Here is a 13501-nt window from a genome sequence, read left to right as displayed (position 1 = left end):
GGTTGCGGGGCTTGGGGGCCGGGCGGCTGTTTCCTGTCCTGGTGCATGGTGGTCGGACGAAGGAATTGTTGGAAAATTTTCTCGGAGGTTCGTATATAAATGTGTTTTTACCCAGTGTGCATTATTCTCCGCCCGGCCGCCGCCCTCAGCGCGGCGGCGCGGGCCCGCTTGAGCCCGGACTCTGGCTCCTGCTGCTCAGCCTCCACCTCAGGCCTTGCCGATCCTACGGCCGGCCGCGGTAGTTGCGTCTGGGCAGAAGCGGAGTTTATTAATAACCCGCGGCCGCCACTCTGGGGCGGCGGAGCTTTTCTCTCTGAGGACGCAAACCACCCCCCTCCCCCTAGTCTCGTCGCGTAGCGCCCCGCCTGTTCCCCTCAGGGGACCGCCGAGGGGAGGGAGTGAAAGAGGGGAGGGTGGAGCCCTCGGGAGCCTGGCGGCGCTTCTCGGCCTGACCTCCGCGCGGAGCGAGTCCCCAGGCGCCGCCGCGGAGAAGCTCCTCGGGCTGGGACGCTGGGCCCTGATCTGCCCAGGCCCCGGCTGGGGCGCCGGCGGCAGAACTGGCCGAGGGCCCGATCGGGATCCCGCCTGCGGATCGCCCCCAGTATATCCTCCTCCTCAGACCATGCACACATTTCTTGTTTCCCTCACTTGGGGAAAAAAAAATTGGGGTCGTTGAGCCTAATATCGAATATTGGAAATTACTGATTTATAGTTCTGTTTTCTCGATTTTGGTAAAAAGAGTGAACGAATCCTTTCGTTACTTTGTAACATTTATTGTGGAACGTCCATCAATATTCTCTCCCCTTTTGCTCTTTTTAACATTGTTTACTCGTTAAAGAAATTAAGTAAAAAGTGATAAAATGATTGCCAGACTGATTATAAGTTTAAGATCAATTTAAGCTTTTGGAAGTGTGTCTGTAGTCAGCTGGTATAATCTAGTGGAGATGTGAAAAATTGTAACTTCGAGGTTGTCTCCTTTGTCCTGAATCTTACTAGAAGCTGTAAGCGTCCAGTGCTGTAGTTGACAAAAATCCGTGCAATATTTAATATTTTCCCTTGCTGATGGCATAGTTTCAGTTCGTTATTAAGTGTTTAGTAAGAGACTAGGTAATGAAATCCGAAAGTTTCGGTAAGATAGTAACGAATTTTACCCAAGTGTATTTTGATTACTTTGGAAATTATTTAGTGTACAAATACTTTGCCTAATTTTTCCATAGCCACCTTTTAGTTTTAAAAAATAACAGCTTTATTGATAGAGTATACAGACCTTTACAATTCACCCCGTTAAAGTATGTGATTATGTAGGTTTAATGTTTTCACGGAGTTGTGCAACCATTACCAAAATTCTAAAACACGTTCATCACCCCCCAAGAAACTCGGTACCCACTAAGTTTCTCCCGATTTCCCCATAACACATCTCTTTTTCCCAACCACTAGCCTACAAGTTTGTCTGTTCCCAGTGTTTCATAAAAATGGAATCACACAGTATGTGGGCTCTTGTGACTGGCTTCTTTCACTTAGCATGTTTGCAAGGTTTATTCATGTTAGAGCATGTGTGAGTACTTCATTTCTTTTTATTGCTAAATATTTCATTGTATGGACATAACAGCTTTTATTTATCCGTTCATCTGTTGTGGACTTTCAGGTTGCTTTTATCTTGTCTATTATGCATAATGCTGCTATAAACAATCACATAAGTTTTTGTGTGGGCATTTAATTTCTGACTTGCATTTTCCAGTGGCTAATGGTGTTGAGCGTTTTTTCATGTGCTTATTGGTCATTTATATATTTTCTTTTTAGAAATATCTATTTGGATCTTTCTCCCATTTTAAAATTAGATTATCTATTATTGAGTTCAAAGAGTTTCTTGTATAAAGGTCCATTATCAGATATATGATTTACAAAATGGCCATTGCCCTTTGCTGCAAGTTGGAATATTGCTGTGAAGTAAAGATTCATCATGTTATTCATGATCTAGCTGGACTGGGGAATCATGCCTGGATTGAAGAATAACTGTTAGGTTAGCTGGCTTTTTAAAAATTTGTTTGTTGTTTTTTTTATTCATTTGGCTCCTCTGGGTCTTAGTTGTGGCATGTGGAATCTTTTAGTTACACCATGAACATGTGGAATTGATTTCTCTGACCAGGGATCTAACCAGGGCCCCCATCATTGTGGGTGTGGACCCTTAGCCAGTGGACCACCAGGAAGTCCCCTCTACTGTTAGTTTAGTTGTTATTAAATATTTATAATGTAGTTACAGTTTATGATTACGTGAGAACTTTCTGAGTCCTGATGTTCTTATCATAACTTAATTTTGAAGTTCTTATATAGTTTCTGTTTTTATATATGTGTTAAATTATTTCCTTGGCTGCCCTGGGCCTTAGTTGCAGCATGTGGGATCTAGTTTTCCCATCAGGGATCAAACCCAGGGCCCCTGCATTGGGAACTCAGAGTCAGCCTCTGTACCACTAGGGCAGCCCTTGTTTTTATTTTTAATTTGAGATTTTACCCAACTCTTAATCTTTTTGCACTTGGCTTTATTTCAGGACATAGTGATTATTTAAAGAGTTGAGTTGTTTGTGTCATTGCTGATTGCTGTGCTTAATTTGCATTTTAAGGGGTAGCTTTTGTAAGACAGTGTATTTGTACTATCAAAATGATTTTATTTTTAAGATGGATCTATACTGAACATCTCCCTCCCTCTTCATAGAAATAAAAAGTTGGAAACAGAGATACACCTTTCTTCATAGTTTCCCATAAATTTAATCCTATTTTAAAACCGTGCCACCGTGGGAACTCTTACTCTGTGGAAATAACTTATCCATTAATGTGTAGACACAGGCATTTAACTCCAAACTACATTATTTTTGTACTTAAAATACCACTTTATGGGAGTTCCCCGGTGGTCCAGTGGCTAAGACTCCACATTCTCAATGCAGGGGACCTGGGTTTGATCCCTGGTCAGGGAACTAGATCCCACATGCTGCAATTAAGAGTTTGCACACTGCCACTAAAGAACCTGTGTGCTGCAACTAAGACTTGGTGCAGCCAAATAAATACATATAAAAAAAAATACCACTTTATGGAAATTTCCCAGTGGTCCAGTGATTAGGACTTGATACTTTCACTGCCAGGGGGCCCGAGTTCAGTTCTTGGTTCAGGGAACAAGATTCCACATGTGGCAGCTCTGCCAAAATAAATAAGTAAATATATATTTTTTAAAGTCAATTATTTAAAATCATCTTCAGAAATTAATTTTGTTTTCTTTTTGAGGGAAAAAAGCTTTCATAAGGATAAGGAAATTTTTTTCTCTTTTTGTAAATTGAAGTATAGTTGATTACATTTTACTTGTTTACGGTGTATAACAGTGATTCAGTATTTTTATAAATTGAAATTTTTTTATTTTTAGCTTTAAAAAAATTTTAATGGAGGAACCTTGAAAACATTTAGTTTAAGTGAAAGACGATAGTCATGAAAGACCATATACTGTGATTCCATTTATGTGAAGTGTCCAGAATAAGCAAATCTGTAGAAATAGAAAGTAGATTTGTGGTTACCACTGGGTTTGGGAAGGGGGAGATAGGCTTTTCTTTTGCTGGTGATAAAAATATTCTGAATTCAGGTTGTGGTAATGCTTGTACACTCTAAATATACTGAAGTCATTGACTTGTACACCTTAAATGGATAAATTTTATGGTATGTGAATTGTATCTCAGTAGAGGTATTTTCAAAAAGGAAAATTATGAACAAGAGGAAAGTTTCTCTTGAATAACACATCTCTGAAACTTTTTTTGTTTTTTTCCTCCTCTGGCAATACCACTTGACAGAAATTCCCTAAAAAGTCCAGTGGTTAGGACTCAATTCTTTCACTGCCTGGGAGCCTGAGTTCAGTCCCTGGTCAGGGAACTAAGATCCTGCATGTAGTAGGTGAAACGAGTGACTAAGACAGAGACATTTAGCTTCTCATTTAGCTTTAAACTACTGATAAGCAGCTTAGTCACTCAGTCATGTCCAACTCTTTGGGACCCCCATGGATTGTAACCCGCCAGGCTCCTCTGTCAATGGGGATTCTCCAAGCAAGAATACTGGAGTGCTTTACCATGCCCAGGGATCGAACCCAGGTCTCCCACGTTTCAAGTGGATTCTTTACTCGCTGAGCCACCAGGGAAGCTCATTAATAGCAAACATACATGTAATGCCATTTGCTGTTACAAGCGATTTTTATTTGCGGTACCTCTGTGAAGTACCTGCCTTTTACAGATAGAGAAACTGTGGCACAGTGTGCTTAAGTAATTTGCCCAAGGTCACAGATAATGTGTGGTCAATGAGAGTTTGAAGCAGGCTGGCTCAGGAGTCCTTCCTCTTAAGCTATATACCATGTCTTGTAACTATTCCTTCCTAGGTATAACCCATACTTTCTAATCTATCAAGAGGGGAGTCCTCCTTAGATATTACTGTATGTTTTAGTAGCTGGTTGCTGTAAATATGGGCTTCTCTGGTGGCTCAGCGGTAAAGAATTTGCCTGCAGTGCAGAAAACCCAGGTACCGTCTGTAGGTCGGGAAGATCCCCTGGAGGAAGGCGTGGCAACCCACTCCAGTATTCTTGCCTGGAGAATCCCATAGACAGAGAAGCCTGGCAGGCTACAGTCCATAGGGTCACAAAGAGTCAAACATGACTGAAGCGACTGAGCACGCATGCACATGCTATAAATACACTTCTTCTACTCGGGAGAAAAACAGGTAATTAAAGTATACTGTGGTCAGTGTTATAAGGGTATGGACAGAGTGTCTTGGGAAATACAGGTAAAGCATTCAGACCCAGTTTGGGGAGTTGAGATAAAACTTTCTGGTGGAATCTGAAGAATTTAGCCAAGTAAAGAGAGAAGACAGAGAAGGCAATGGCAACCCACTCCAGTACTCTTGCCTGTAAAATCCCATGGACGGAGGAGCTTGGTAGGCTGCAGTCCATGGGGTCACTAAGAGTCGTACACAACTGAGCGACTTCCCTTTCACTTTTCACTTTCATGCATTGGAGAAGGAAATGGCAACCCACTCCAGTGTTGTTGCCCGGAGAATCCCAGGGACAGCGGAGCCTGATGGGCTTCCTTCTATGGGGTTGCACAGCATCGAACATGACTGAAGCGACTTAGCAGCAGCAGCAGCAAAGAGAGAAGGAACGGTATTCTAGAGGGAATGAATGGCAGTGTTCAGAGCCCAGATGCAAGAAACACCTTGGGCCTGAGTGGCTCACGTAAAAGTTGTTGAGCCAAATGGTTAGAGGGTGATTTTACCACTTATGTTGTGAAGTTAAGGACATCATTTAACCTGAGTTTCACTTTCTTCACCTGCGAAATTGTGATAAAATGATACTTAATTCATAGGATTACTAGAAAGATTAAATGAATTAGTAGTAATGCCTGGCATATAGTATTTTGGAAGGGTAAGTTATCATTAATAAAATTTTAAATTATTAATATCAATATTATTATTAAATGATACTAGTATCATTAACTACTATAATTTTAATCAGTGTTGCTGGAATGTAGAATGTGAGATTGTGGTAGAATAAGACTGGAGGATAGAGTGACCAACTTGTCTTGATTTGCTGAAAGTAAAAGTGTTAGTTGTTCAGTCATTCCAGTCTGTGGATGGTTTTACTGTGTTAAGAACCATGGAGAAAAATAGTTACCTCCTTAGGAAGGAGCAAACTGAGAACAAAGTAGGATATGCCTGTGTATACACACATAAGCACATTTTAGAGATTGAGTTCACACCAGTACCTCCAATTCCAGCTCATCCCACAGAGCTCTTTCTTTTCTTCCCTTATTCCATATTTGCATTTCCCTTCTTCCTTAATGAGAGCTCTGGCTTCCAACAGCATTTACACATTTATTCAATGCTCAGTCTTTTGTTATGTCTAAAATACTTTCCAAGTTGTTTTGCCTTTGAAAGTGTTAGTCTCTCAGTTGTGTCTTATTCTTGCGACCCCATGGACTGTAGCTCGCAGGCTCCTTTGTCCTTGAAAGTCTCTAGGCAAGAATACTGGAGTGGGTAGCCATTCCCTTCTCCGGGGGATCTTCCTAATAACCCCAGGATGGAACCTGAGTCTACTGCATTGCAGGCAGATTCTTGACCGTCTGAGTTACCAGAGAAGCCCTTGCCCAAGACTATTCCAGTTTTTTTTTCTTTTTTATTATTTATTCTTTAATATATATATATTTTTTTATTGAAGTGTAGTTGACTTACAGTGTTTCAGGTGCACGGCAAGGTGATTCAGTTATACAAATATACATATATTATTTTTGAAATTATTTTCCATCATAGGGTATTACATATTGACTATGGTTCCCTATGCTATACAGTAAACCTTTGTTGCATATCTATTTTTTAATTAGAAATCTAGTATTCTATTCATAAGTCAAACAAGTGGAATAAAAATGTCATAATTTTTTTAACTAGGCAAAAATGCATACCTTTTAAAATACATATATAAAGTATACATATTTATATATATGTATACAAAAGCTTTTCTACTACACTTGATAAAGACTTGAGAAAGAACATCAAGAAAAAAGGAGATGGAGAATGTAAACTAAATGAAATGGGAACACTGAATATGATATATAAAAAATGAAGCAAACTAGATAAAAGTAAAAGTTCATGTAGTCCAGTTTTTAAACATGACTGCTCATTAGAAACATGAAGCTGTGGAGGTAAAAACAATACTTGAGCATTTGTATTTTTCAAAAAATTTCAAGGTAATTCTGTTATGTATCTGGATTTGAAAAAGTGATTACAGATTTTTCTGTTAGATCCTAGTTTTGGTACTATGGTAAGTGGAAGTGCATATATGCACATGTTTTCATCCATCCAGCAAGTCTATGTTTTTTGGCTGGTGCATTTAATCCATTTACATTTAAGGTTATATTATGATCCTGTTACCATTTTCTTAATAGTTTGGGGTTTATTTTCTGTAGATCTTCTTCTTCATTTGTGTTTCCTGCCTAGAGAAGTTCCTTTAGCGTTTTTTGGATAGCTGGTTTGGTGCTGCTGAATTCTCTTAACTTTTGCTTGTCTGGAAACTTTTGATTTCTCTATCAAATGTGAAGGAGAGTCTTGCTGGGTAGAGTATTCTTGGTTGTAGGTTCTTCCCTTTCATCACTTTAAATATATCATGCCATTCCCTTCTGGCTAGTAGAGTTTCTGTTGAGAAATCAGCTGATAGCCTGATGGGAGTTCCCTTGTATGTTATTTGTTGTTTATCCTTTGTTGTTTTTAATATTTTATCTCGGTTGTTAATTTTTATCAGTTCGATTACTGTGCGTCTCTGTGTGTTCCTCCTTGGGTTTATCTCTCCTGGGATATTCTGTGCTTCCTGGACTTGGTTGACTATTTCCTTTCCCATGTTCGGAAAGTTTTCAGCTAGCTCTTCAAATATTTTCTCAGGTCCTTTCTCTGTTTCTTCTCCTTCTGGGACCCCTGTAATGCAAATGTTGGTACATTGAATGTTGGTGTGTTTAATGTTGTCCCAGAGGTCTCTTAGGCTGTCTTCATTTATTTTCATTCTTTTTTCTATATTCTGTTCTGTGACAGTGATGTCCACTGTTCTGTCCTCCAGTTCATTTACCCGTTCTTCTGCCTCAGTTATTCTGCTATTGATTCCTTCTAGTGTATTATTCATCTCTGTTTGTTTATTCTTTAGTTCTTCTAGATCTTTGGTAAACATTTCTTGCATCTTCTCAGTCTTTGCCTCCATTCTTTTCCCAATGTCCTGGATCATCTTCACTATCATTATTCTGAATTCTTTTTCTAGAAGGTGCTTGTTACCACTTCATTTAGTTGCTCTTCTGGGATTTTATCTTGTCCCTTCATCTGGGACATAACTTTCTGCTTTTGCATTGTGATTAACTTTCTGTAATAATGGTTTTTATTATAGCTGCTGTGAGTCTGTGCTGCTTCTTGTTTCTTCTCTCTGCCCTCTGATGGATGAGGCTAAGAGGTTTATGGCAGCTTCTTGATCAATGGGAAAAACTGGGTCTTGCTCTGGTGGGCAGGGCCTTGCTCAGTAAAGCTTTAATCCAATTATCTGCTGATGGGTGGGGTTGCACTCTCTCCCTGCTAGTTGTTTGGCCTGAGGTGATCCAGCCCTGGGGTCTGTAGGCTCTATGGTAGACTTAATGGTGAACTCCAAGAGGCTTATGCCAAGGGGGACCTTCCAGTGCTCCTGGTCCTGGCCGATGCACGCTTCCACAGGAGGCCCTCTAACACTAGCAGGTAGTTTTGGTTGTCTCCTGTGTGGTCACTGCTCCTCTCCTCTGGGTCTTGGTGCACGCAAAATTTTGTTTGTGCCCTCCAAGCTTGGAGTCTCTGTTTCTCTCAGTCCTCTGGAAGGCCTATAATCAAATCCTGCTGGCCCTCAAGGCCAGATTCCCTGGAGATTTCCAGTCCCTTTGTTGGATCCCCAGGCTGGGAAACCTAATGTGGGGTTCAGAGCCTTCACAACAGTGCGAGAACTTCTTTGGTATTACAGTTCTCCAGTCTGTGGATCACCCGCCTGGTGGGTATGGGATTTGATTTTATCATGATTGTGCCCCTCTTACCATATCACTGTGGCTTCTTTGTCTTTGGATGTGGGGTATCTTTTTGGTGGGTTCCAGCGTTGTCCTGTTCATGGTTGTTCAACAGCTGGTTGCAGTTTTGGTGCTCTCGCAGGACAGATGAGCACACACCTTCTACTCCACTGTCTTGAAACTATCCCAATTTTAAAACAAATTCCCCCCAGAGAAATAAAACAGAAATGAAAGTTCCATGACCTGGGAAGCTTGTCAGTGTTGGGCAAACCAGGATGATTGTATTGGAGAAGTTAGTAGAACCCCAATCATGGTATTTGGACTTTATGGGTAAGTGGGAAAGTTTTGAATTTTTTTATGACAGAGATATCCTCTGATTGGATTTGAAAGCACTTGGACTGTGCTGTGGAGATCAGGTTGGAGGAGGGTAAAAGTGGATTTCAGGAGGCTGATGTAATGACCCAAGTGGTGATGGTCACCTGAATTAAGACTGCCTAGTAAGAGAAGTGAATGCATTTGACAGATATTTAGGAGGTAAAGTGATCATTTTTGGTTATCAATTGGAGATTAAGGGGAATTTGACTACTGGGTAGGTGATTGCATTTATCATTGAGGTAGAAAATACAAAAGTAGAATTTTATGGCAAGCTGTTTTGAGATGGAGGTAGCTGTGGGCCATGAATGTCATCAAGGCCAATAAGCAGCTAGATAAATAGATTAGGAGCCATTAAGAGGAAAGACTTGATAGTTTTAAAAAGCTTGTGAGTTCTAGAGATCTTTGAAACCATGGGAATGGATATGATATTCCAAGAGGAAGAGTGCATAAAATGAAAAAACAAAGGAGGATGCAAACTCGCAGGTTCTCAACATTTAGGAACCCATTGGAGAAATGGGAAAGGATTGGCTAGGAAGTTGGAGGAAACCAGGAGCATGTAGATGTCATAGATGCCAAGGCAAGAGAATATTCTAAGAAAGAGATAAAGGTCAATGGTATCAAAGACAGAAAAGTATCCATCACATATTTTTTTTTAAGTTTGACTATCAATATTATAATGTCTGGTCATTTAAAAAAACTTTTTGAAAATTTTGGATATAATCATCTATGTTCAATTTGAAGAGTTTTGGTGATTGTATACATCCAGATGATCTTCACTCAAAAGAAGATAATAGAACATGTCCCATCACCACAGAAAATTCCCTTGTTCCCCTTTCCAATCAGTCCCCTAACCTTGCAATCACATTTTATTCTAACACTGTAGATTAATTTTGGTGTTCTTAGAAGTTATCTTAATGGAATAATATGTATTGCTCTGTATCTGTCTTACCCCTCAGCATAATAATTTTAAGATTCATCACTGTTATTGTTATATACTGTTATGTATGTGTATATAGTTTGTTTCTCTTTATTGCTAGGTAATAATCTTTTGTATGAATTTATCAAAACTTTTTTTTAATCCTTTTATTGTTGGACATTTGAGTTCATTCCAGCTTGGAACTATTATGAATAAAGCTGCTATGGACATTCTTGTATAAGTTTCTTTGTGGATGAATGAATATTTTCATTTCTCATTCATGCCTAGGAATGGCCATTGAACTTCATGTTAAAATGGAGATCAGTGACCAACCAGAGAGTTTCCGTTCTTAGGGACAGAAATCAGATGGATGGCAGTGGGAAATCAGGAAGCATTCTTAGTAACAACTATTAAGGAAATCTAGCTGTGATAGGAAAGAGATACAAGTAGCTGAGTCAGAGGTGAGTTGTTTTGTTTTGTGTTTGTGTTTTTTAAGTTATTGATGGGAAGAAACTGGGGGAGAGAGGGAAATTGTTTACAGAAGAGGTCCGTGAAATCCCTGTGGAGGAAAGACAAATGAAATGGAGAGTACAGGTTGAAGAATTGGTCTTACCTTGTAGGAAAGTAATACGGTAGGAGAGAAGGAAGAAACATGCAGAAATGCAGTGAAGAGAGGTTTATTGGCAGAGAATTCCTCTGATGACTTATTTTCTGTGAAATTGAGGTCTGATTAATTGAAGTCCTGAAGGAGACAGAGTAGGGGGATAGCAGAATACGGGGTGGAGGTTTGAGACAAATGGAAAATATTTAAATAGTTGCCATGAGGAAACAAAGAAATACGAGTTTTCTGGACAGGTTTGGGGATTCAGAAGAGGCTGGAAGAGCCCAAGAACTTTTATGTCCCTTTGGGACTATTCCATGAAATAAGTTTTTAGATCTGAAAAATACTTTGTAAATATGAGACCTATACAAAGTTATTTCTGACTAGAGGTATATGTTTTTACTATCCATGTGTAGTGTCCTATTCCATGTACAAAAGTACAAAGGATCTATTTTGTTGCAGCTGTATGTCAGGACTGCTCTATGTAATTTTTATAATTGTCTCACAATGTTTTGCTTCCCTTACCTATGACAAGATGAACAATTTGGATAATAAAATATTAACATATAGTGTTTATCTTGAGGGAAATAAAGTACAATCTAGGTCACAGTCAGAGGTGGAGTTTGAATATATCAGAATCTCTCTCCTGCTACTTACTTCCTCAGACTCCTTAGACTCCGTGCAGGCAGGCCAGGGCATGCTGAACTATGCAGGAATGCCCTTATCAAGCCCTACTGTTAGTACCGCATTGTTGAGGTTTGAGAGAGATTTTTTTTCTAGGTTCTTTTTCATATCAGTGGTTCAGTTAAGAACAGATCATCACCAACATTGACCTTTCTGATGACTAGACCTAGGTGTCCATCTCTAAATTCTTGGCTCTGTTCTCACAGCTTTTTCTCACACATATTTTAGTTTTACTTCTCCAGGCCTCATCTCAACTTCTTGCCAGTCTGTTGTAAATCTTTCGTTTCTGAATGTTCCTGGAACTTGGTAAATCTTTCAAGTTTCAACATTTCACCAACCCACTAGAATATCCTACTTCTTTAAAATTGGTAGTATAAACTCTGTCCCTCCATTTTACCCTTTAGCATTATGTACAGCCTATGAAAACTACCTCATTTTTTAGCACGTTCTAACTACTCTGTGCTTAACTGAATTACATTGCATCCATGGAACATGCTTACTCCCTGGGTGTATCAATATTTAAATGAAACTGAAGAGATTTAAAGACAGTTTTCCACAAAGGTTGATCAAAGCAGTGTAACTGAATCAGCAAACTACAAAGTTACAGAATAGCCTGCTATTTTTATGTTGCTCTACTAAGAAACTTCCTCATTCCAAGGTAGGAGATGTCATAAAATGCAGCACAAATGACCATGCTTAAATGAAGAAGCACTTTGTATATTAATGAATTTATAAGGAAAATGAAACCACCAGGAAGAATGTTTCAAGCAGAAGGAACATCAAATGTAAAGGTCCTGAGGCAGCAGAGCATCCACCATGTTAGAGGGAAATCAAGGGCACCAATGTGGCTGAAATGGAATGAATGAGATGTAGAGCAGTAGAAAATGGGGGCAAGATCATTGGCCTCACAGGCAAGCATAAGGACTTTTGGCTTTACTCTGATGAGAAATCATCAAAGAGTTTTGAGAAGAGAGACAAGATCTAACTTTTCCCTTCAAAAAGGGCAGTCTGACTACTGTGTTGATAGGGGACTGTGAAGGAGGTCACAGAAGAAGCAGGGAGACCGATTACGATGCTGTTGCAGTAACATCTCAGAGTAAGAGATGGTAGTGGCTTGGATCAGGGAGGTAATGGTGAAGCTTGTGAGAAGTGGCCAGATTCAGGATAGATTTCTGAAGATTATCAACAGAATGGACTCAGTAGATTCATGGATTCTAAGTGGGAATATTCAACCATGTTAAACCCAAAGAATGCTATTACAGGAATTTGAGACATGGTACAAAACTGGTGGGCAAGACTTGTCAGTGTGCTCAGTAATTTTCTGATGAATTATTAAAAGCATGCTCTGGACTTTGGGCTAATACTCTTACCCTGCATATTAAGTGAAATTTCAGCTTATTTCAAAACACTCTTTAACTTCCTTAGCAGTTTTTTGTAGTTCATAAATATTCTCTGTAGATTTTATTTCGTAAATACATTGTTTTTTGTTCTCAATGCCTGCATTTTTCTTCAAGGTAGAAAATGTTGTTAGCCCAGATAAATCGAGATTCTCAGGGAATGACAGAGTTTCCTGGAGGAGGAATGGAGGCTCAACATGTTACCCTGTGCCTGACAGAGGCAGTAACTGTGGCAGGTGAGCAGTTTTATTTGAAGGGATCGTGTGGGTTTGGAAATATTTATCTTAAGGGAAAATGGAAACTCACAACTGTAATTACTTTGTTCCTCCTCCCTTAGCTAAAGGCAACACAAAGCTAAGCCTTTTTATGAGTATTTTTACATTGATGTGGATGCTGGGTACAATAGGGTGTGGAAATATTTTTTTGTAAATGCTATAAGAAAGTCCATTTGAGTCTAAGTTAAGCAATCTGCCTTTTGATTAATTTTTACTTAAAAACTTAAACAGCATGCACATATGATAGTTAAGAAAATAACTTTTGTTTTGTAATAGATGGTGACAATTTAGAAAACATGGAAGGTGTAAGCCTGCAAGCAGTAACACTTGCAGATGGTTCTACTGCTTATATACAGCACAATTCTAAAGGTATGTGCTTCATATACAGCCCATTGGTTATTACCAGCAATTCATAACCTCAGAGTTGGAATACCTAGCATTTATACTTTTTCCCAACCCCTCGTAAAGACACTGTATGTTGCATGTGGTAATTTTAAGTCATTTCAGTTTAACTTAAATTTTGTTTTGATAATTTGAGGAAACCTTTCGAGATATTTGGCACATACTCTAGGCTATCAGAATTAGTGAGGAAAGGGAGAGGGGAGTAGTGTCCTTGACCTATTATCAGTAAGACCTTTATCACTTCAAATTGTTATTTAATGTTTTTACAAGATGTGCATAAA

General features: G+C 39.3%; 1 protein-coding gene across 12 annotated transcripts in view; it reads left to right on the top strand.

The window, feature by feature from the left end:
• ZNF143 (zinc finger protein 143) overlaps positions 1-13501 on the top strand; it is a 56464-nt gene that overhangs the window by 883 nt on the left and 42080 nt on the right. For 2 of the 12 annotated variants that reach the window (XM_081540705.1, XM_081540699.1), the window contains exons 1-4: positions 22-87; positions 10215-10322; positions 12661-12779; positions 13095-13187. In XM_081540705.1, the coding sequence (XP_081396831.1) occupies positions 12668-12779; positions 13095-13187 (205 nt within the window). In that variant the 5' untranslated portion in view covers positions 22-87; positions 10215-10322; positions 12661-12667. Of the gene's footprint in view, positions 1-21; positions 1556-10214; positions 10323-12660; positions 12780-13094; positions 13188-13501 lie in introns of those variants that run through there. The other 10 variants (XM_081540697.1, XM_081540696.1, XM_081540695.1 and 7 more) reach the window with 7 other exon arrangements.

This window comes from Giraffa tippelskirchi, chromosome 11 (assembly GCF_054371585.1).
Source record: "Giraffa tippelskirchi isolate mGirTip1 chromosome 11, T2T-mGirTip1v1.2.pri, whole genome shotgun sequence".
Classification (NCBI taxonomy): domain Eukaryota; kingdom Metazoa; phylum Chordata; class Mammalia; order Artiodactyla; family Giraffidae; genus Giraffa; species Giraffa tippelskirchi.
This window is presented reverse-complemented; position numbering and strand designations above follow the sequence as displayed.